We start from the raw sequence: 24,973 nt of genomic DNA, 5'->3' as shown, positions 1-24,973 counted from the left end.
CATTCAGATCCCATTTCCTCCACACTTCCTGCTTCTCCTGCCCACTGGCAGGGTAGGGCAAGGCAGATTGCCTGCTACTGGCTGGGCTCCTGGAGGCAGCTGGGCAGCCAGCCTTAGGTGCCAGCCCTGCCCCAGCTGCTTTCCCAAAGCGAGAGAAGTTCAACACAGGCAGAATAACATTTCTGAGCTGTCCAGAGGCCCGTTCTCAGAGCCACCCACCAGCAGCAGGCCCAGGGAAATCAAGAGATCTGGCAACATTTATGATGATGGGAAAATCAGGCTGTGAATTCAGAGGTACACAGCCATTCAAGCTGCACCCCAACAGCAAGCTCTGATATGAGACATAAACCTCATGGTGACTGCTGGGAGCAGGCTGGACTCAGCAGCAACAGCACTAGCTTTACTCAACAGACTTTAACCTGAATTTATTTCCCAGATCATTCCTCTTGCTCCCTGTACCTCACATGCTTTTGATGATGCCTGGCACGTCCTCGCTGTCAAAGCCGCCCAGGCAGCACTGCCACCCTCATCTGCCTCTGCTGCCCTCTGGGCCACAAGCCAATACCAAAACTCACCCAGAAAATGTTATAGGAAGTCGACAAGAGTACTTCTGAAAGCAGGTTATATTGCTGTGCTCTGCAAGGAGCTGTGAAAAAAGCCATGTCTACCCTAGCCCTTCTCTACCGAGTGGAAGATACCAGTAAAAAGCATTACACCGTAATTTTTTTTTTCCTCATTTCCCCCTCCCCCTTAAATCCACCTTTTTGGCAACAACTTTTTACAAAAAAATACAATTTTCTAGGTTATAAAAATTCAAATTTTATTTCTGCTCAGCCTTGCCTGATTTCCGAGTTCATCACCCGCAGACTTTACATTCAGTATTTCCCCCTTTTCCTTTTTTAGTTTCAATCTTTTCTACGGAACTTTCTCCACTTTGGGATCATTTGAGAGTGACAGAGAAAAGCAAACTGGGAATTTTCTGGTTTGGGAGAAAATTTGAAAAATTACAGAATGGAGAAGGCAATTAAAAAAAGAATAAAATAAATTTTAAAAATTACATTCAGGTAGGAAGGGAAGGAAAAGCAGGAGAAAGGGGAAAAGCAAAACAGTTCAATATTTTAAATTATTTCTCATCCGTGTTAAATCTTTCAAATTGCTCGATATCAAACCTGAAAGGAGCAGCACAGATACATATAAACAGTAAAAGGATAAAGTACACTGAGATTAAATAAAAAGGAAAATTACCTGTTTACAGACAGACATTGACTGAGGAAAACAAAGTCCTTACATGCTCGAATGCTCTTGGCAGTGTCTACAGCCACTGAGACCATGTGCTTCTCAGAATCAGAGGCTGAGGTGTTGAGGCCTAGGCATGCTTCTAACCATGTTTCCTGGCTTGCAGACCATTAGGCTGAAGAAAAACCCTGCATTTCACAAAGCAGTGGAAGCTGGTTTGACCACAGTGCCAGGGAGCACTCCTGCATGGTGGCACTCCATCACCTGGTCGGGTTAGACCTCTCACTGCACAAAGCTCATCCTGGGCCATGCTAGCACATGCTCTTACCCACAGTTTCCCATGCTCCAGGAGACAGCAGGGCTTTTGGAGGTAAAAGAGGTCCAGGATATGGGGTATGGTAGTGGGATGCTCAGTACCGGAGTGGTCCCAGACACCTTTTGTTTGCTGGCATGGCCATGGAGGTGCCAGCAGCTCTACAGATAGGTGGTGGCCTCTCGGCTCTCCCTCTCTCTAGCCTGTGCAACAGCAACGTTGATGCACTGAAGCCACTCCTCAGCATTCTTCTCATCTTTGGCCTTGAAAACATAGGTTTTGCTGTCAGTGAAGATCTCAAAGGCCCGGGGGAGGCTGCGGTCCCTGCGCTTCTTTGCCACCACTTTAACGCTCTGCACCTTGCTGAGCTCAATGGGGCAGTCATCGGGGTCATCCTTCTGAAACACAGAGAAGACACACAGAACCGAGTTCATTTGGTAGGGTTTCCATCATCTTAATAAACAGTTGATGTCTGTAGAACTGGTCTTGTAAATGTTGCTCATGTGGGCAAACGCACTGATGGAGACTTCCCAAAAGAGCTTTAGGGAAGCTAGAAACCCTGCTCCCATGCAGTGCCACACTCCCCAACATGGGCTGTCATGGTCTATTGTATGCAGCAGCCAAAGGTCCACACTGATGCCCATGAGCTGTTCACCCTCAGCATCTGCACTTTTTAGTTCCAGCTTCAGCTGTCAACATGGGCTTAGATTTTCCTTTCTCTGGCTTTTAATAATGGACACCTTTGTTAATGGTGCCAGGCACAAGTGCCAATGGCAAGTGTTTCCTATGTACAAATATCAGCCAATCCTTGTGGACTGAAGAAAGCTATCTTCTCTTAAGCAGTGATAAGTTGTTCCCCTTCTCAGTTTCCACCCAAAAATGGAAGCAACACCTCCTCTTATTGGTTCTGAAAACAGAACAGATACCTTGAGTCTCACCCGGGAATGTGAGGCATTTCTCAGTGGGGACAGGACAGCTGCCTTCCGATTTTGTTTGGAAACATATAAAATAGGTATGCGTAGGAAATCTTAGCATCACTGTAAAAAATACGATGCAGGGAGCATAAGGGAATTGTACAAAATCATGGAAGTTTCCTTCAGGAGAAAAGATTTGTGAGCTCATTAAAAAATGTACAAATTGGGTCTCCAGGTGAGAAGTTTAAGCCAAAGGCCCTGATTCCTTAAGAATATTTGTTTTTGCTGTTCAGCTTCTTATGCTTTTTACTAAGAGGAGTACTAAGTTGAGTACTTAGAGTACTTAGGAGTACTAAGAGTAGAGTACTTAGGAGTACTAAGAGGAGTTACTTTGCTAAGAGGAGTAAGGCAGATTTTCCAAAAGCTTTCTGCTCCTATCATACTGGAAATATCTGGACTGATCTGAGTGAGAATTAGAGGTTAAGTATCTTTCAGAAGCTGACCATGACTCTGGACAGGCTGAGGTGTGCAAACTGTAGTCTCCAGAGCTGCTCTGCCTGCCCCAGCTTCGTTGGCTCTCCCAGCAGCTCAGGTCTGAAACACAACCAGAACTGGGCAGGGAGATTTCTTGTGCAATAATGTCTCAGTCCTTCTGGGAGTGAACCAGGAAAACTTTACTGCTCTAAAGAAAAGCTCATCTGAAAAGACCTTCCAAAAGACGTCCCAAGCCCAATGGCCATGATTTCTCTCTAGGATATGATAGTCCACTCCAATTAGAATGATAGAATCACTGATCATCAAGTCCAATCATTACCCCAGGACTGCCAAGACCACCACTAAACCGTATCACTAAGGGCCTCATCTACACAGGTTTTGAGCACTTCCAGGGATGCTGATTCCATCACTTTCCTGGGAAGCCTGTGAAGGAATTTTCCATAATCTAAACCTCCCCAGGTGCAGCTTGAGGCTGTTACCTCTTGTCCTGTCACTTGTTACCTGGGAGAAGAGACCAACCCCACCTCACTGCAATGTCCTTTTGGGTAGTTGTAGAGGGCAGAAAAGTCCCCTCTGAGATTTCTCTTCTGCACACTAAACAACCCCAGTTCCGTCAGCTGCTCCTCATAAGGTTTGTGCTCCAGAACCCTCACCAGCTTTGTTGCCCTTTTCTGGACCCGCTCAATGTCTTTCTTGTAGTGAGGGGCCCAGAACAGCAGCAATAGACTTGATAAGCAAAACTTTGCACCCTGTGAACCTGACCCTTACACTTAGAAGCCTATCGAGGAAAAATTATATACTCCCTTCCTAACCATCCTATGATTCTATGATTCATTACCGCACAGTGTTTGACCTCAAGTTGCTAGAGAAAACTGACTGTACCCTAGGCACATTTCTGTGGAAGGAGTTTACCGTGATTTTCCAGGAGTTTAGGATTTGGCTGTTTCTCAGACCTCTTACATTTTGGTTTTCTCCTGCCTCCCCTTTACCCACTGGCCATACAGTTGCTTACACAGAGCCAACATTGTTCACATGGTTACTCAGACGAAGGGAAGGATCATGGTGGGGCTCCAGCAATAAGCAGGCACAGCCAGCTGGCTGCCTCACAATACCTCCTCTGTCTTAGGTTTGTATTTTTAAGTAAGCAGTGCGTAAAGTCCAAACACCCACACAGCACCCAGCCCTGCTCCACAGAGTCAGAGATGGTGGGACAGAGCTGTCCTGCTCTGCCAGGCAAGAACCCTCTGGCTTTCAGGACCAGAACAGGCACCAGATGCAGCTGGGGAGGAGTCTCTACCGCTTCTTTAGCTGGCCACAGCCTGGCACTCTGCATCTTGCTATGCTTTTGGCACCTGCGTTCAGCCGGCAAGGTATGGGGGCTGGTCCTGCTGCTGGATGCCAGAGGTGCACAGCAGGGGACCTCCTGCAGGGTCTGAAAATCACACTTTTATTGTCCAAACCACTGTGTCCAGGCTTCATACCTCCAGCCCTGTTTAAAGAGCTTTAAATTTTGTGTTTGGTGTCTGCAGTAGTCAGCCTATGGCACATATGCAACATAAACCAGTGGGCTCAGGTTTGCTTCAGGCTGCAACCCAAGCAATGGTTAACAGCGGGACTTAACTTTCAAATTTAGGCCAAAAATGTAGAAGTAACAGGATATAAAATGTAGAAGCAACAGGATATAATGCACCAGCTTGAAAGACTGATTACTTGGGCGCAATACCTCTGCTGCTGTCCCCGGGGGGCTGGACGCCAGCCTGCTAGGCTGAAGAACCAGTCCAGGTGTTTGTTTTCGACTTGAAAAAGAAGCAAAGAAGCCTCAAGTTTGCCAGTTAAAAAGGGAAAGTCAATCTGTTGAGCAAAATCTGCTGTTCAACCATCTAAACTGCCAGCTTCACCTGCCTGTGACGCATGGTACGTTCTCTGCACGAACAGGGGGAGCACTGAGAATGCAAATGTAAGCAGGCTACTGCATCTCAGGTATAATCAAGGTATTCTGATGTGCCTTATGCCTGGCTTGTTTTGAGAGCTAATTAAAGCCATTCCGTTAAATACAATTCTATAAGCAAATCAACTTGCTAAATAATGACAATTATTCTGACACTCAAAAGTGAGCGTTAGCTGGTACTGAGCTGTAGTTATGGTACATGTATGGGTTAAACTGTCTTCAGAATCTCAACAAAAACATCAGAAAAAGTCACTAGAAAGTCAGAAAAAGGCTAATAATTTTCATTGTGGAAAGCTGAAGTTATTTTCTAATAATTGAGAAATAATAACTAATGAGGACTGGATTCAGCTCCCTGCTCTTCCATGCCCTGGGACACGCTTGTCTCTGAGTCCAATCAGTACGAGCTTCAAACAATTTCACAGGCATTTCAGCAGAATTTATCTGAATTTAGATGAGGGTAGAAGCGAAAGCAAAAAAACCACATTCCTTTGGGAGAAAAACATTTCAGCAGCACCTTGCTTTACGCATGCTTACATTTCCTGCACAAATAACACCAATTATAATGCCATCATCTCAAGAGCAGTTACTAATGTACAAAAGCAGGAAAGACTTTCAAAAGAGGTGAACCGTGGCTTGATTATGGAGACTGCCCTGAGGTGTTTAGAAGGGCTTGACTTTCTTGCCCCTGAGCACTGCTGGTCCCATGAAGACTGGGCACCCAGAAATGACAGCTCACTTTTGAGCACATTGGCTGTGGCTGCTACATGCCTTGCTACCCCACGCCATGCACTTTGCAAGTGGAAAAAATGCATTTACCTGAGCAGAATTTATTGGATTTGTGTTTATACAAGGAAATAAAGACTCACTGGTCAAAAGTGGAAATGATTTTTGAACCCACTGTAATTCCTTCAGGAACAGAAGCTTTTGCAGTATCTGAGGTGACCCTGGGATGCCTCAAGGCAGAGCGACAATGCTCAGGCGCAGGTCACCAGTTAGTAGGGTATAAATTACTGTGTCACAATGTTGAGCCCTAGGCATTTCTTGGCTGAACAAGAGCAGAGCCAGTGTGAGATTGAGTACTTGCAAAAAATCACACACTTTTGATCCAGAGAGAAAACTGTAACTAAAGATGGTGAGCAACCCCTTGGCTGAAGCTGGCCATGTGGCATACAGAGACCGCAGGCAAAGCTGCGTGGTAAAAACTGCTGGGAAATGGTGCTGGGGAAGAGGGAAAGAGAGAAATCAGATTGATGGTTTTCTGACTTACAGATTTTCCTTTCCGAAAAAGCAGCTGGTTGCCAGCCAGGGTGAAGTAGCGAGTTTTCCACCTCTTAATAAACTTCCACCGGACTTGCTTCTCTTTAAGCTTGCCTTCGATGAGAGGTTGACCATCCTGATTTACAACTGGGGAGGTGAACGTACAAAGAGGAGGTTATTTCTGTCCTCTCATTCAGCCGGAAGTCAGGCTTTTCCTGGGATGCAGAAAAGGTTTTTTTGCGGTTTTGCAGCTCCAAGGCCATATTCCTCCCAACCTCAAACGTGCAGCTGTTACTTCAGAAGGACATTTCAGCCCTTAGACATGTTTTGCTTGGGAAGCCTAGCAGATGGAGCTGACAGCTCAAACTCCTCTGTCCATCGCTTTTTCTATTCCCTTAGCCATCATGTACTTAACCCCACCATTACATCTCCCAGTTCTTCCTCAGCCCTGCAATAAATTATAATTTCATGGAATTGTCTCTGATGTTTTAATCCCCACTACAGAGTTCAGTACAATATTCGTGCAGTATTTTGGATAGGAATATTTTGAGGATGTCACTCTCCATTATATGCAATAGCTTGCTTCATTGCAGCAGGAACCCTGTGGAGAAGGAATTAAAAGCCAGAAGCAGAATGTCCACATGGGGCTGAGAGACCAGGCACCATCATACTGAGACAATTGCCAACCTCTCTGGGTAATTCCAGCCCAGATATGTGGCTTCTTGCTGAGAAAGGGGTTGGTGAGTCCAAGGGCTTTGTCTCCCAGACATGACACTTCCCATCCTCACTCTCCCAAGACAAGACTGCTTTTCCTGGGAAAGGGATATGGCTATAAACCACATCCACAGAGCAGCCTCAAGCCACTACCCTTCACATGTAGAGCAAACAATTTAAAAATCCTCTAATATCATGTCTGGGTTTCTTTTTTCCCTTCTATTTTTCACACCAATAGACAAGACACACTGTCTAGTGTGGGGCAGCCCTGCCAATGGCAGAAGGGCTGGAATAAGATGATCTTAAGGTCCTTTCCAACCCTAACCATTCTATGATTCTATGGATGGATCAGATAAACTGAAGAGCCTTCCAAGGCATAAGCAGTCTAGCAACAGATGTTTGTTGATGTGTTAGTTGACTTGAAGCCCTTCCCAGCACCTGTGAGGTAGTCAGTTACCCTATGGCTGGCAGTACCTTAGCACAAACATTTACCCAGTAACACTTATTCTTCAAAGTGTTCACTATTGCCTGTACGTGAAACTTTCAGAACCCTGAATACAGTAGACTGGTACAATGCTGAAGACATGAAGTGAGCAGGGTGGCCCAGCACAGCCAGCGAAGGTAGCACCTGGGGCTTCAAAGGCTTTATAGGTTTTTGGGCACATACCTCTATTCAATACCTCCTGTCTGGTAGAGGATAAACAAACAATGCAAATACAGTGCATCAGATTTAGCTAAAGAATGTATTTTTTTCCCCCAGCACTGTTTATACTGGCAGAGAGGCAGGCTTTGGGGGTCTTCAGTGTGTACTATTGCAATTTCCTCATGAAAGAGCATAATATTTCTGTCTCTCTAGACAGGGAGCTTTTGGAAGGAGATGGAATGAATGAAAAGGGCAGTGGCCAAGTTTCAGCTTCGGTATGGAACTGCAGCTGTGATTTCCATAAGAACCGGACACACTCTGCTCCTTGCAGCCTGCTTCATTCCTAACTTGATGCGGCAGCTCTTTTCTGTACATTTTCGTGCCAGCACCAACATGATACACTGCCGAGGCTGGCACGGGACAAAGTAAACAGGCTTGCTTTCTCCCTGTGTAATTTTTGTCACTGCAAAATGCCACAGGGAAGCAAATTTGGGGCTGCAGTCGTTTCACAGCACACTCTTCAGCAGGATGGCACCACATTGTACAGTGTGCTGCTTTACAGTAACATTGCAATTTTGTTAACAGCAGCTTTGTGAGAGAAACATGTCCTGGGAACAGAAGAGCTGGGTTCTTTTCTTTCTAAACTGCTTTCTAAGGCTGTATCAGGTATTATCTGGCATGTCTGCAGCTGAGATTTGCTGGGATACCCGTAATGGTCATCCTAAGGGTCATTCCTGTTTGGGAGTGGAGGAAAAGGACGGACCTGTAGGACCAGCAACTGTCTAGCAGGTCTGAGTACAAGTCCTCATGCTGTTGTAGCAGCCTTTTCATCTTCTGGTGACCTTGTTCCCCCTTTATGCAATCAGCATTATATTTTGTGAGATAAAAAGATATAATTTTTTATAATTAGTTTTAAACAGCATCTGAGCTGATACTTTGCTTATTGTGCAAATGCCTCATCAAATTTATAACTTCATGAGGTACAGGGTAATATCCCTGCCATTCCCATCGTTTGCTATTCATTTGCCATTCCCTCAGTGGAGGATGTTTTGTCACCATGAGAATACACAGCTTGGCATCGGGAAATTACCACCTCTAGTAGCATGTGGGTGATAATGACAGGGCATGGCTGTGTATCATCTCCCAGGATGAAGTGTCAGAACTGCTATGACGAAGTCTACCCAGTAATAGACAAGAGATCAAAAAGCTGTGAAGCTGAGAAGCTCAAACCAGCGGCACCTAGTAGCAAGCTTTCCTGGAGTGTGCATGAAATAAAGGGGAGAGAACTTCGCTTTAATAAAAATGACAAAGATAGGGACAGAAAAAGGGTTTTTTACTCCTACATGACAGCTATAAAGAATAATATGCAGAGTAACTTTCAGAGTATGATGCCAACTGTATAAACATGTAGATAGAGCAAAAGGAGGACTTGATATGAAAGGGCAATTGCTTAGTGGTTGGGTCTAGTGAATCTGCCTGGCTCCTGGTCCCATGGGAATGGCTTTAATACCAGTTCCAATGCAGTAGGAACATGCCTTAGTCCAAAATAAGAAGGTGTAAAGCACAAGAATTTCAGGGTATTGAGATGGCTGGTGGTCAGGAATGCAACATGAGAAAGGAAGCGAATGCGTCATTTTGGCCTAAAGTGGATTTTTATGGCCAACATCTTTCAAAACCAGGGTTTACCTAAAGAAATGCTGATCTCTCTTTAAGCACCCGGTAGCTAGCAGCAATGCTAAAAGATCAGTTCTTGCGCACATCCACAAAGAACCCCATGGGGAATTCTGATGTCAGCTTCCGAAGTCATCATAATGAATCTGATGCCAGTATGTCTGAGGGTCTGATTAAAAGGAAAAGATTCATGAAAGATAAGAATGATGCTCTTTTCCTATGTTTTTCTAAGACTTTTTGCTTATTTTCATTGCGGTTAACTTCACAGAATCACAGAATAATTCAGCTGGAGGAAAGCTCAAGGGGTCTCTCATCCGACCTCCTGCTCAAAGCAAGGTCACCTATGGGGTCAGACTAGGTTGCTCATGAATTTATTCATCTGGGACTTGCAAATCTCAGGAACATTTCTAGGCAAGCTGTTCCAATGCTCAATCATATGCATGGTGGGAAAGTTTTCCCTTGTAGACAGTCTGTTGCCTCTTACCCTCCCTCACACACCACTGAGAAGAGCCCTGCTCTGTCTTCCTAACGACCGTCTTGGAGCTATGGACAGACTACCATGAAGTCTCCTCCAGCTCTACTTGCACCAGCCCTTGTCCCTCAGCCTTTCCTAATAGGGCAAAAGCATCAGCTCCTAAACATCTTGGTGGAGCTTGTCACCATCCTTACTTGGGTTTGCTCAGTCATCACTGTAGCTATTCAATACCTGCTGTGTGCAGAGTAGGAGTAAGTGCATGGAGGTCTTTGAGCAGAGGACATAATGGGTAAATCTGTATTGCCTCAAAAATGCAGAGCTTTACTCTTCTGTCTGTACTCTTCCCAAAATCAGATTCAATAGCTGGTGATCCCCACTTCTTTACATGGCAGAGGCGAGTTATTTGAAAGAAGCATTTGCACTTCTAATATAGATAGAAGATTTTTTTTAAAACGCAATCAAATGCCAACTGGAGCGTGAAATTCCCTGTACACATATTAGTTATTGGAAAACTACGTCTAGGTTTGATTTCTTCACCTTGCATAAGGAAAAATGAAAAAACTTCAGAATAGGGATACAAGAATGATATAAACCTGATGTTTTGTATGATTATTCGTATCACAGCAAACTAACAAAGTATATTCTCCTTAACTTGCCCAAGCAAATATCAAAATATGACATAAAGCCTACAAATAGAGATCTTCTGCATAGCAGGAGAGGGCATAATGTGATGCAGTGCTTAGAGAAAGACTAGAAATATACCCACATTTTAACAACACTGTTAAATTGCCTCAGCAACAACTTAGGCATGTCATGGATTCTCCTTCATTTGACTTTTAAAGATCAGGTTTAGACATCTTAATAAAAATATGCAGAAGTAATATAGATCAAAGAGAAAAGATTTATTTGATATAAGTATTATTGGACTAGATTCTTTGACTATTGTGTTTTAGGAGGTCAAACTAGGTGATCACACCACCTCTGGGTTTGAAATTACTTTGTGTGGTAGCATGCTGCCGTGTAGGATGAGATCTTTAACTTGAAAAAAGGAGTTAAAGGATTCAAAATGTTATATTTACTATATATTTGTCTTCTTTTTTTTTTCCTGCAGAACACAGAATAAAGCTAAAAATACTACCCAAACTCAAAATGAAAAATTATTTCCATTGAAATGTAAATGTAAAATATTCATTGCTTCTTACACAGTCTCAATATAGACACTAACTCCAAAATCAATTTAACGCTGAATGTAAGTGTCCTTTGGAATGATTTTCTGCTAGTTGTATCTTGCTCTCTTTGCAGAACTACAATGCATCAGTCTTTTAGTAGTTTGGGTACTGAATAAAAAGTAAAAACCCCTCCAAACTATTCCAAGATGAACTCAAGACAGATAAAAACAAAGCATTAAATCTTGCATTTGATGAAACATAAAATCTTCCACAGAAATTCAGTCCAATCATGAATGATCTCAATGATAATAAACTCCTATTAACTTGAAAGAATGGAATGTGTGGGTGGCAAGCAGACAAATTCAATTAACCTGAGGGAATACGGATTCATTCTCTCATTAATCATCACATTTGGTTTTGTTGAAAACCTGGAAAGAACACATTACTGAATGCCACTTTTTATAATTTTCAAACAAGCATTATAGCTGGGATATTTCAGTTCACTAGATAATCACCACTGCTAGCAAAAGATAAATGTATTCAGAAGTTAATATGGTGTAGGCTATTCTGAGTGAATTGCTTTTTTTAAAGAGGAATTCATAAAAACCCCTCAGTTTTACCCGAATCATTGCCCATGGGCACAATGTCTCTTCTGCAGCCCACAGGGATTACTGCAATTTCTTTGTAAGCTTCCAGAATAGGAATGTACTGCAATTCCCTCTCTGGTTATCAAGAGGTTTTACTGAAGTTTTTTGTGCAAGAGCTTGTGAAGCCAACTGTCAATATAGGAGGTTATGTTGAAATGAGGTTCTTAAAGGCCAGCTTTTCCTGACAGGAGGCTCACACTGCATTTACCAAAATTTCAAATGCCTTGAATGGTCGTCATTAAAAAAAAGTGATAAAATAATAGTGTAACCTGGTTTTCCTAGCTCTGAGGACAGCTGCACAGTCAGGGCAGATACGTGTATTTGAGCACATGGGTAGCATTTGTGGGAATGCTTTTCCTGTATAGCAGGAAAAAACCAATTTGGGATGACTTATCAGCACTTCTGGAAAACTGTGGTTCTATAAGAAGGGCTTTGCAATCAGAAGAATGCATGAGAAACATTCATACTTTCTCTGTGTTAATTGCTACTTTGGGTACATCCGCCACGTTGCTTAAGCATAACTGACTCTTTCCTCACAAACTCAGCCTCCAAGCGTAGCTTAGCTCCAAAAACCCTCCCAGCTACATCCAAACAAAACTATCATTGATCTGGCATCCTAAGGTATGATTGAGGCTTTAAGGCATAATGCTTTCCTAAGTCTGGAGGATAAATGGCATCTTGCAACATGCATCCAAAAAATGCAACAAACCCCAACATTAACAAAACCCAAAAGACAATAACAGAGAAAGAATCTGGCTCTAAATTCCTTCTTTAAGAAGAATTTGGTTGCTAAACAGCATTGTTGAGAGGAAGAAATGACTTTCTTGTCTTTCAAAAGTACTTGAGATTTCAAAGGGTCTGTCCCACTGTGGAATGAAAATAAAAGATATTTTACAGCCTTTATGTTTCTTACCAATTCAAGGAGCCCTCCGAATCCTCTTTCTTGTGTCAGACTTTGCACACCCAAAAAGACCGGAGTGTCTCCAGCTCTGGTACAGCTTTTCCCAGCTACAGCAGCTCTACATCACCAATGCTAAGGCAAATTTGTCATTCACCTGCAGATTTTTATTCCATTAAGCACAATCTTCCACATTCCTTTCCTACACATGAGCTTTCGTTCGAGCCATTCAATACTCTGTTTTCTTGGTCTTCTTTGAGAGCTGAGAAGCAAATCAAGGTATTCGCAATGTGCCTTTCTTACAGAATTTTCTTCAAACTGAGACAAAGAAAGTACTTGCTCACAAAAAGGACAGTTACAGTCCAAAAATATTCTGTGCTTAGTTCCTTCTGTTCCTGACCATCCTCAGAGGCATGCCTGAACTCTTAGCCCTGTCTGTAAAACAAAGAGTAAATGATGATTTTGAGATGTTGATGGCTATTAATGTCTTCTCCTACCTCTGGTGGGCTATGGCAGCAGAGACAGCTGGAGGCTGGGCAGGAAGAACAGGCTGAGCACCTTTCTGAATGGGGGAGAGGCAGGCAGACCTGTGGGCAGTGATAGGCCTGCAAATTCCAGGCAACACTCTCTGTGCCTTCAAGTGCTTGAGGTGGGAAAGCCTCCTCCCAAGTGTCCAGGCATCCTCCATGCTCCTGAGTACTTGTGGTACTCAAGAAAAAGAAAGCAAAGTCTCAAGTTACTGTATCTGCTGAGAATTCATCATTTCGCTTACAACCTTAGTGCTGTATTTGCATTCTTTTCCATTAGGCTTTAGTTGATATCACACAGATACAAGGTAGAAAAAAGGCAAACCTGAAGAAAATTATTTGTTTTCCCACTTCTAGAAAAGGCACTATAATTTACAAGGGCCTATATAAGTACCAGCTTATAGGAATGAAAGTCTAACTTGTACCTGGACCTGCTGTCAGGCTTGATAAGGGCAGCCTCCCCTTGCCCAGCTGGCCAAGTGCTCCCACATTCCTACATCTCCATGCAGAGTGGATTTTGGCTGCTGCACTGCCATTTGGGAACTGCTCAGGTTAGAGGGCAAAACTCTGAATATATTAAACTCTTCTGTTCACGTCAATGAATGAATGGAGAACTGTATTTACACACCCAAGGAAGAGGGAACAGCACATGCATTTTGCTGCAGCCTTTTCACACCAGCTAAGGGAAATGGTGAACCTTTAGAAGAGATGTGACCTTCTCCCTTATCTCTGTGGAATACTGGGATACGAAATCTACAACCTACAACAGTGCAATGTAATTTTTCACCAGCCTGAAAGAACAAGTAGGTGAGAGATGTGGCACACCAAACCCCTGCTGCAGGCTTTCCACAGCAGGCATTACGCTCCCACTTCCTGAGGACCACTGGCATCAGGCAGAATATACAGTGACTGCTCAAGACATCAGCTCAAGTGCTCTGCAGACAGACTCAAGAACCCCTTGTCTGTGGTTCAGAGATGGTCACGCTTCTGTAAGCTCTTCTTGTACTTACCAAAGAGTATTGAAAAGCTCAGCGGGAATTGCTGCCTGCTGTCACAGTCCTTTATTGCTGTTTACCTTCAGTTCATACCCATCTGAAGGCACCATTTGTATACTGGTAGTACTGGTGGGGTCTGGATCCCAGACCCAACTTCATGCTCCTGGCAGCAGAGCCACGGTGCTGTGCCACACGGATCTCCCTGCACCATGTCCTGCTTCCAGCCCTTCTTAGACCTTTACTTGGAGGATGCAGTACTTTGGCAGGAGAGCAGCAGGGAAGCAAGGTGTCAGCTGTCCTTTGATATCTCCAGACTAGTGTCATTAGCAAAACCCAAAGGAATGGTGCCCCATGTCACCCCAAGGACTGCCTTTTCCACCTTCATCTGCTCTGTTGTCTCTACTACAGTTGCCCTATCAGCATAATCAATAGCTTGCTACAAACACTCCCCGTTTTGGACTAGTTAAATATCTTTGAAAACTCAGGACAAAGCTATTTTACCAAGCTTTGAAATTTTAAGCAGGGTACTCATTATCCATGTAGCTTGACATTATGTCTGTCATTGATGTGATGGACAAACCACAGTAAGAACATGGTACTGAGATGAAATCTCAGCTCAAAACATGATTTCTTTTATGGTCATTGAGTCCCATGAGTGTCATGGAAGAAGGAGATGGTCCCATGAAATGAGCACAGGCAGCTTGTGCCTGCAGGCCTGCGGCAAAGGCTGTGCCACTCTTGCAAGACTTAATAAAGACTTACTAAATTCAGGGTTGATGAAATAGAAAGAGATGCTAGCTGTTAAAATAAATAGCCGAAACAGCCAATTATTCAAAGGCTTGGCCAAAATATTCAAAATTCTTGGCCAGAATTGTGCAGATTTTTACAGAGTGGCAAAAAACATCTAAGAAAAAAGCCATTCCTCTGAATTTCAGTGCACTGATCCAAAACATACGGGTATCAGAAAACAAAAAAGGAGGAAAAATGTCACTAGGATCTTCTATCTGTGAAAAAGTGTATTTTCCACTCAGCCTGTTTTTTCATATAGTTGAAGTAGTATGGCTATTGTTAAGCACTGCCTTGTTCCTAAGAGGATGTGTACTATGGAGTCAATTATATTGAAGCAAATAATATGGAGAACAAAGATGACATGAATCAGGCGTCGTATCTATGCCAATGTCCCCTGACATGTGGCAGCTGTGCAGTCTGCAGAGGACCTGGTCCAGCAGACGCAGCTGCCTTATCTGGACACTGCAAGATGGGTGCAGGTCCCTCCCATGCCCCACAAGTTAGTAGTTACACAGATTTATGAGTCTACATTAATTTTGGATTTTATCCCTTCCATTAGTTTTGGGTTTTATCCCTTTAAGCACACACCTAATGAAGTTTGTGCTTGCCTTGCTCATCAGAGAAACTGAGACCAGAGTTTAGTGGAGAATTCCAGCTAAGACAAACGCTGCCTGTACTATGCTAGACAGTTTGCTTTTCCCTTTTCTCTGTCACCACCACCAGAAACACAGCATTAACTAACTGTGAGCTTCACTCCATCCTCTGCCCACCACAACTCCACCACCACGCAAAGCCCACCAGGGATGAAGGCAGATGACTTACCTGTTGCCTTTTCAGGGTTATTGCACATGAAACACTGCCAAGTTCCCGCTTCCTCGCTGTAGCCGAATAAATCGAAGAACCTCACTTCTGCCAGGTGCATCTGCACATGGTCCAGGTCCTAGGCCAGTAATGAGAAAAACCAAACTCACTCACAAGGTGAAGCACTGCACTCTTAACAGCTCGTAACCCAAAATCACAAAGGGATGCACAGCTGATGCCAGCTAGCACCCTTTCCCATATGTCTCTTGCAGACAAACAACCTGCTGGGCCAAATGTGCTAAGCAGGACATATCTCTCTCATCACTAGTAGCTAATATATAAATCACTTATTATCTTGCAGGAGGCAGAGGGCTGGTCTGGGATTTTCTGTGTCTCTTCAGCAGCGCTGCCAGCAGTGCTGCCCAGCACATTTCCCACCAGCTGAACCACCTTTATTACCTCCATCCCTCTCAGGATTTTTTCAATGATCCACCAAGTCGTGCTCTCTGCCAACACGCTGCAGTGCTGCAGTCTTCCTCCTGTCCAGCTGGACCCTGCAGAGTTAGTGGTTGGAGACCACTTGGTTTTTTTAAAGGAAGAATAGGGGCTGTGAACACAGGCCCCTGTGAGAAGCACTGGTACCAATGTTTAATGTAAATGTTCATATGAGCATTTCCAAAAGCACAGCAACAAGAGGACTGATTTAACTCACACAGAACACATCCAGGAAAATGTGACATTATTCTGCCAGTGAGAAGCCAGGAAAGGATTATGCATCTGCCAAGTAAACTGAATGTCTGATAAACGAATCCTACCGAAAGTACACTTGCAGCTTCAAGTATGGGAAAAGCCAGAGGATACTGCTTTTGAGGCAATTAATAACACTGTATAATCAGTGCATTCTAAATCCCATTATTTAATTTCAAAACAGTTTGTGATCTCACACTTAAACAAAGGTTGGTGTTAAGTAACAGCAACCAAGTTATTGCAAACATGAAGGGAACAGCCAGAACCACTCAGAAAACACTCCTATTTATTTGCAAGGGGTCTTCACAAATCTGCAACAGCGCATGCTGCAGCCCAAAGAAAACACAGATTTACACAGCCAGTGGGGAAAATATAATCCCTTGCCAGGGACATTAGTTCACAGCACTGAGCAAGGCTGTGCAAAGCATGTAGTTGTCTGATTTGGGCCTTTTCAGGCAAACTCTAGGAAAGGAGATGGAGCGGGAGGCTGGCTGGCTCAGGGAGACCCGGCAGCAAGATGTCTCTCCTTCAGAGCCTCTTTCAACCCAGGAAATAGCCAGGAAACAGCTGTTTTCACAAGAACCAAAACACCCAAGACCAATTCAGACCTCTGGACATTGCCTTGGCTAACAAGTTCAGCTAAACCAAACATTGAGTTTTAGCTTAATGGGAGCTCTGAGGTGCCCTCTCTGTATGCCAGAGGCTATCTCCCAGTGGGTTTTAGGCTGTCTGTAGGAAGGATGGCAAGGCAGAATGCGAAGCACGGCTCACGTCATCTGAGAAACTCCAAACAATAAAGGTTTTCTTCCCTTTCCAGAAGCAACATGCAGAGAAATGGGCTTCATAACACACAGGAAGACACTGATCACACAACAAAGGTCTTGGACACACATTGGCTTTGTTTGCAAGAAGGTGCTGCAGGGTAGCAGCCTCACAGCCAGGCTCTTCAGTCTGAGGACATGTGGGAGATGAGTGGCCAGGCTGCAGCAGAGAGGTCACCTGCACTCCCTGGCTGCCTTGGTGGGCTCCACTGTGGCACTCAGCTGTACAGTTCCTTACGCCTCCTGCACATGATACCTCTATGCAGTCGGCTGCTGAGCTGCCCTGACCCAGCACACTCAAACTGGTTTGTACTGGCAATCACATATAAAACTTGGTTATTTTGCTCTATAACAGCTCTTTATACATTGCTGGGTGTTCTTATTGCTGAAGTTCTTATTTTCCTCCAAAGAGGAATTCTATACATTCAAGAAATAGAGCTGGCTGTTGTGTCGTGCAGCAGGAGCACTGTGCAGCTTCTCTCTGTGCTTCTCCAGCTGCTCAGTTGGCAGTGGATCTAACAGTCCAGGTCCCTGCCTCCCTTCAGATACTTTGTGCATGGTGTGGGATCCCCAGTAGGTCCTCCCTGGGGTGGAGGGACAGACCACACCAGTCCACCATGATCTCCTCCCTACTTCAGGCTCCCAGTGGAGGGACAGATTTCCCTTCAAGAAGGGGATGGCAGAGCGGAGCATGGCCAGCAGTGCACCCTGCCCCGGTGTGCCCTGATCTTCCTCGTGTATGTGGGAGGATTCAAGATGTGCAAAATAACAATGGTACTGCTCTCGGTGGGTCAGCGCATGACATTACAAGGGCGCATAGATGACGTTGAACAGAAAGTCTAGGAGCTTCTCCATCCTGTGAAAAAACCTTTTAGTGGCTGCAATGAGCCAGCTCGAGACTGAAAGTGAAATAGCACTGAAATGTCAATGCAGCAATCTTTCTTTTCCACTCTGTGCTCAAGTACACTTGAAATAATCTTCAACAAGCCACTTATTTCAAGGAGGGGAAGCACAGGGGAAAAAAGCCCAATTGGAGAGAAAAGATTTATCTCATCACCATGTTCCTTTGTCTTAAAAACTTCAGTGACTCCACTGTGAAACTGTAGCACTTCTTTCTGCTACATAAACAGAGGCAGCAAATGAAGGAAAGGAAAGAACAGAACAATGGCTTAAAAATGTTAATTATTCTCTTGCAAGGCTGCTCAACAAAAGACTCTCTTAGAGGCATCACATAGGGCTCATAAAGTAGCCAGCATCTCACTCTTCTGACACAGCATGAGTCAACACAAAGAATTCAGAAACAAGCTCAAAAATGGCTTAGTTTTTGTAATGTGTCCTGCGTATACTTTGATAAAGAACTATGAAGCAACCGAACGGAAATCTGTAAGGACATACATCTGGAAATGCTTTACTTCTGGCACATCTTAAGCCATGTTGTATAAATATTTTTTGTGGCATGAACAGGCTGCCTGGTGAAACACAACACCCGGCAGGTATTTGCTGCAATATCTGTAAGCCAGGTATTTGCTGCAATCCCTTGCATACCCGTCCTGGGCTGAAATTGAAAATTGCTTACAGTGATGTAAATCTGAAAATATTTATCCAAATTTACCCTGGAATAAACCACTGGTGTGGTTTCTTTCCCCCAGGTTTGCAAAATGCTTTAGAATCCATGTTAAAAAAACCCCACCAACAAACCCAAACAAAACCCTACATTAATTTATTCTGGATTGGCCACAGGGCGAACAGGGATTGCAGAGCAGTATTGCAGCACTGGCTTCGCTGTGGTTCCTGCTGGCTACTGGGGGTTGGACCTTCCCTGTGTGCTCACAGCACAGAAATTCCTCAATTCGGATAAAGCATTCTGACACTGCTATAACAGAACACATGAAACTTAATATAAAGTGTAACAGATGACACTGATGCTGTATTCACATCAACAGATTTCAAAACATTTCAGATTAAAAGTGTTACCCTTATTGCAACAACCACAGCCGCATAATTTTGCATCCTGCTCTGCTGGCAGAGGAATAACATGAACAAGTATAATAATTTTGTCAAGTAATTCACAACATTAGAAGTTCTATTAGCAATGGGAACAACTAATGAAATTAAAAAGTCACATTACAACAGAAGCTTAGTCTGTCAAGCAAAGTAAGGACTAGGTCATGGAAGGAATATTCCCACTAGATTTTCTGGGAAATGCGAAAGCCAAAGGAAACAGCAAGCCTAGGTCTCACTCCCAGAAAACTCAATGGCACTTTTCTCGGTAAACCAAACGGAAAGTGCACTAGAAACAAACTCAGGTTCTGTATTAATAAACAAAACCAAAACTTAGAAAGTAAATCCAGCAGCATACTGTGGAGACCAAGACTGAATGTTAAAGTCTTTAGAAGTGTTTTACATCTGCCTGACCTTCTTCAGCCTTCAAAGGCTCTTAGACAATCTGCAGCTCCTGAGTTTCCAAAAATTCAATTCACTGCTTAATTCATTAAATCACTGAAGATCGGTATGTCATTTTCCAGCTCCAATATTTTGGGAACTCAGAGATACTGTTACTGTCACGGAGTGATGAAAGTTCCCAAAATAGGCCAAATGCTAGTATCAGAGCAGTAGTAGGATTATGCAACCAATGTTCTGGAGACTAATCCCGTTTCTAGGGTGTTTGACATGTTTTGTAGACTTTGTGTGTGTGATGCACTACATCTAATCCTACCCATGAAGGCATGTTCTTTCTTAAGCTTTTTATTCACCCCAAACTCCTTCATACTCTACCAGCTCTGACTTTTGACTAGTAGACCTTGGCACAGACTCAAGTTAAACCAGTATTGAACAGAAAAGCCGTTCTAATGCCTTTGGATGAGCCAGCTAGGATTTCAGTAGCAGCTAAAATACTTAGTACAAGCTTCACTGTGTCTAAGTAAAACTGGCCCATAAGCTGGGTCTTAGATGCGGGGATGCCCTACTCCTCATACAAGTCACAGCAGGAGTTCCCACTTCAATGCAACATTATCTTGGGGGTTCAGCAGGTGTTCCTAACAAAACTCCTTTTTTTAAATCAGCCGTAGCCTTGGTAAATTAATCTTATTCAGTCAGACATCTTCACGCGTACACTGTTCTGAGAGAGAGCATTTTAAAATCACGTTTGACAATTCATTTCATCCAATTAGGCTGGATGGAGATGTGCAGGAATAAATAGATATTTGTTCCACAATCCCACAGCGTCGTTTTCCAAGAAGCCTGATTAATAGCTTTGAAATAGCATTTGCTGAAATCCCAGAGACAGTAAACAGCTTTGAAAGATTAATCTTTTAAACTGATGGGGGTAACTAATGGTGCCTGTGCAAATGATCATTTCCATAAAATCCAAGTCTGTGTTTAACTAGGTGAATTTCCACGTGGCTGCCAAACAGTCCATAGTGGCAGCTAATCTGAATCTACAGTTTGAAACTGCGAGCAGGGTAACGTCCACATGTAGCATCACCATTTTTCATCATGTTGGGAACAATCCACAGGAAGCAGGGAGGAGGGGGTGGAGAGCTAGCCTGAAGACCTTTCAAAGCATGGTACAAAGGAGTGCCATGGACCCTTTGCAGAGGTTGTAAATACAATGGCTGGTGAACATTTTTTAACCTCCCCACAGGCGAGTGCTTCTTATAAAAATAAAAGGGAGGTCAGAGGCATGCACCATACGGACATCCAGAAGAGGACTTAGCATGTCAGTAAGTGCAAACGCTTGGAAGATGCTAGAACTATGGCAAAGAAAGGGAAGGGGCAGGGAAAGAAGTTTTGCTTGTTCACGATTTGAGCACAACAAGGGCTTGCTGTAACTATTGTAAGGGTTTTTGTTCAGCTGTTCTAAAAGTCAGGGCAAAGTTCTACTTTTTTTTCCTGAGGAAAAAACCCAAACAAGACCACTTACCTTTTGGTGTGGAAATGTAGACTGAATCATAGCGGTTTCAAAACTATGCATCCCCTTAAGCTGTGTCTTCTCCCACAGGGCTTTAAGGACTTGCACAGAATTACTCTGTATGGACAAAGGTTCTGCAAACAAGCTCTAAAGTAAATGTTGAAAACAGGATTTCAGGCACTTATAACTTTGTCGTTAACAAAGAGCATCTCATTCTTACAGTGAGGCAGGCATGCGGGTAACTGGGGGTTAGTTCATTTCTCTGTGAGGAGTTATGATAGATCAATATGCACACAATTAGATATATCCTCCAATATTTCATTTCCTCTGGGGCTTTTCTCGTTTATTGTACATTACACGTCTTTACAGTCTGCGGTTCACCAAAGATTATCTATCAACTACCACTATGCGCAGCCACTTGCATGTCATTTTTGTATTGAAATGCTAGTCTATCAAAACACTAGCAGCAGTGGCCTCTGTGAACCAGTTGCAGATCCCAGTGACATGCAGCTTTCCGGAAAAGACACATCATTTACCAGTTAATGCAAAGTGATACTTAGAACCACTGCGGGTTTGTGATGTTTATTTGCACCTGACTGCAGCTCTTGGTCCTTGTGTGGGGAAGAATAACAGTGCAGCAATTGTGACAGCACTGACCAGACAGCAGGATGAAATGCAAGAGAAAAAAACCTCCACAGAACACATTCAACACAGATTTTGCTGGCAGAATACAGGAATTTTTCAGCCTGTGAACATTCACAAAACAAGATGAAACCTGTGTTGGGTTGGGTGCTTTCACTGCCAAAGCTCCTTGTTTCAAAGGACAGCAAGGATACAACCTTATACTGCTTCAGATTATTCTAATATTTCAACAGCATTAAGTTCTTTGTTGTATAAACTGCACATAAAGTCAATGTTTGCAAGAACATTGCTGTGGCTGAGACAGCTTAACGTTTCTGCGTCTACTATATCTATTTGCATGCAGGAGCCAAGTTAAGAGTGCACAAGCAAATCTGATTTTCCATATTTCCAGTATTTGATTTTGCAATATGAACCATGAACCTACTTTTAATGTAGGTTTCCTGGATGGACATTCCTCCCTCTCTTTCTAAGCAGAAACTGAACAATCCTAATCCCACTGTTTGGCATCCAACTGACACAGACGCATTTCAGTAAGACTCAACTGGGAATTTTAACGTGGCTGAGGCAATGCATTTTTTCCGGCTAAACTCTCGGAAACAGCCAGATCATTTTGTTTGAATTAAAAGGGAGAAGCAGTCAGCTCCAGGCAGCCACCTGGCACAGGAAAATGGCAGCCCAATTAGTTTGTGTTTGGCAAATTTACAAGTGACTCTAGAGAAGGTGTTAGAAAGGGACATGTCAGACAGCCCCTTGCTTGCTGGTGCTACCATAGTGATGTGACCCTGTCCGGCTTTAATCATTAATAATCATAATGCATTAATCATATAGAATTAGAGGATTATTTTAATGAATGAATCTGTGAACCAAAGCATCCTATTGAAACCGCTCTAATATTAACACTTATTCCATTTTTGTCCCATTTGTTAATCATCCCTTAACTGTAAGACAATTTCTCAGATCTTCACTGACATATACATTCTTCCTATTGTCCAACAGTTATAATTTGCCATTTCACAACTTCCATCCAAGGATTTTGAAGCATGATAAAACTATTCACTAATATTTCAGAAATTAAATAGAACACAGGGTCATGAAGTTAAGGATCTGCTCTGGAGACCTGAGAGAAAAAGTCTCTCTTGCTTTTACTTTTGCAGAACATAAAGAAAAACAGAATATGGAGCGACTGGCAAAAAAAAGAAAAACATGGTAACTAGCATTGAAACAGTCAGAAACTGTGTATTAGCCATCTGTCTGTAAATCTATGACAGACCTGCTGAAAACGACGTTTTTATCACCAGCCTTTCATTTAACTTATTAATATCACACTATAAATACATTTTATGTCAAATTTATCTCTTGTACAATTTCACAGGCTTAAATAACATCATCCTAGGGCTGAATTTAGGGCCCTGTATTTAATTTAGCAACAGTTATATACCCAGTACTTAAAAGCTTCAGGATTTCAAACAAAAGAAAATCATAAATTATCTAATTATCTGACATCAAACACCATCCTGATGCACAGCAGGCTCCAACACTCTAGTGCAACACAAGAGGAACCCTTTGTATAATTCCCTTCCCTCTTCGATCTCTCCCCCCCCCCCCCCCCCCCCCCCGATTAAGAAAGAGTAGTAAGTGCTGTGTTTACAGCATGCTTACAAAGGCAAACTAAACTGTGATCCTTTGAGCCTGGCTCTGGCAGCATGGAGGAATTCTGCTGTGGGCTCCTTGGTGTGGGAGCCCAGGGCCAGGAGTAGCACTGGCAGAGCTGGAATAAACCAACAAGACTGCAGTGGAAGAGGCGCTGCAGTGGGACAAATGCAATTACCCAGCCCAGAGCAGGGAAAGCAGTGGGCAACGGAGGCACCATTGTGGAGGGGCAGTGTCTGAAGGAAGCAAGGCCCAATAGAAACACATGGGGATGGGGAAGGAGGGCAGTGGGCACCCCAGTGCAGAGGAATGGGGAAGGAAAGTAGTATTCCCTCTGTGAGCTGGGAACTATGTGAAACTCAATAGTCCTGAGAAAAGATGGAACTGGCAGGGCTAAATTCAGAATTACCTGGGAAGGGGTTAAAGGCAGAGATTTTTCAGTGAAGGAATGATCAGGAAAGGGCAAGGCATGAGGGATTAAAGGTGGAATCAGTGCTTATGTTGTCAGTGCGACTGAGTCAAACCATCAACCACAGAAAGAGCAGAGGTCTTTGCGCTAAAGTGCAGTGGCAGGGCAGCGGAGGCTGCAGAGTGGCAATGGAGAAAAGCCAGTGCTGCCGCCTGTCTCCTCTGCATCTGCTCCTCCTTCCACATTTGTGTGTGGTTTTGTACTTTTGTCCATACTTTCCAATGCCTGTTTTCCTCTCATCAGGAATAAAAGGATACACCTACAACATAATTCATTTATTCTCTCTAGGTCCTGTTAAAATTCAATCTCTTTCTTCAGGTTTTCATTTGCAGAGTAATTCACCTCCTTTATTTTCTTTGCTTCCTTTGCTGTGCTCTATCACTGCCCTGTCCTTCCCCAGCCACCTCTCAGCTTGGCTCCTGACCATCCCCATTCCTCCTCTATAGCAAAGCCCCCATTCCCATAAACAGCTTACTCAGGCTCCTCCAGATCCAGAGAAACCACTTCTTGTACTGAAACACCCAAATACTCCCATTGACCTGCATTTTTTAAAATCCTTTTTTTTGGTACGTATTTAGGGACTAACACAAGGAAGAGCGATTCAAGCAGTTAAAATAACAGCATAACTCGCTGTGAATGTTTTAAATTTCAGATAAATCCCTTGTATTTCTAAGGTTGCTTTAGGGTTGGTTGATTCTATGAACTGCAGCAAACAGCTCTACATAGGTTGGGAAACTGAAGCTTACTATTTTAACACAAACCCCACCTGCTTAATCTTGCAGTGTGAATGTAGTGATTTCTCTTACAATGTCATACTATTTGTAATCTATTAAGAAAGTCCTCATAGGTCCTAATACTGGGCTGGATTTGGAAACAGTATTAAAATGGGGAAGTAGCTGTAGGGTTGGTAGGGGAATAGCAATAATCAGATTTGCAAATCCTGCTCAGTCAAAATGTCTGCAGTAAAAATATCCCGGTGGGTGCTGCACCTCAAACCTCTGCCTGCAGCCTCAGGGTCGACTCTGTTCCCCTGCAAATGTACTGCAATGTTCCTGTTCATTTGCAAGGCACCTGGGACTTACTGGAAGTTTTGCCTGAATGAGGGCAGTAGGGTTTAGTCCCGCTTTTTTATCCCCAGGCTTTGTAATCTCACCAGACCGTTCGAATTTATTGTATTTAATAGAAATATAAAAACTTATAAAATGCAAAATCATTTCAACCTACTCACAGGGGTCACAAAAC

At 43.4% G+C, this 24,973-nt stretch overlaps 1 protein-coding gene across 3 annotated transcripts in view; it reads right to left on the bottom strand.

Annotated features, from left to right (window-relative positions):
- Positions 1-794: 794 nt before the first annotated feature.
- VEPH1 (ventricular zone expressed PH domain containing 1) overlaps positions 795-24,973 on the bottom strand; it is a 98,202-nt gene continuing 74,023 nt past the window's right edge. For all 3 annotated transcript variants that reach the window (XM_065674700.1, XM_065674699.1, XM_065674701.1), the window contains 4 exons: positions 20,983-21,117; positions 15,514-15,631; positions 6,174-6,310; positions 795-1,947 (listed from right to left, as the gene is read on the bottom strand). In XM_065674700.1, the coding sequence (XP_065530772.1) occupies positions 1,711-1,947; positions 6,174-6,310; positions 15,514-15,631; positions 20,983-21,117 (627 nt within the window). In that variant the 3' untranslated portion in view covers positions 795-1,710. The remainder of the gene's footprint in view (positions 1,948-6,173; positions 6,311-15,513; positions 15,632-20,982; positions 21,118-24,973) is intronic.

Source organism: Lathamus discolor, chromosome 3 (genome assembly GCF_037157495.1).
Source record: "Lathamus discolor isolate bLatDis1 chromosome 3, bLatDis1.hap1, whole genome shotgun sequence".
Classification (NCBI taxonomy): domain Eukaryota; kingdom Metazoa; phylum Chordata; class Aves; order Psittaciformes; family Psittacidae; genus Lathamus; species Lathamus discolor.
Note: the sequence above shows the minus strand (reverse complement) of the source record. Positions and strands in the feature narration are given on the sequence as shown.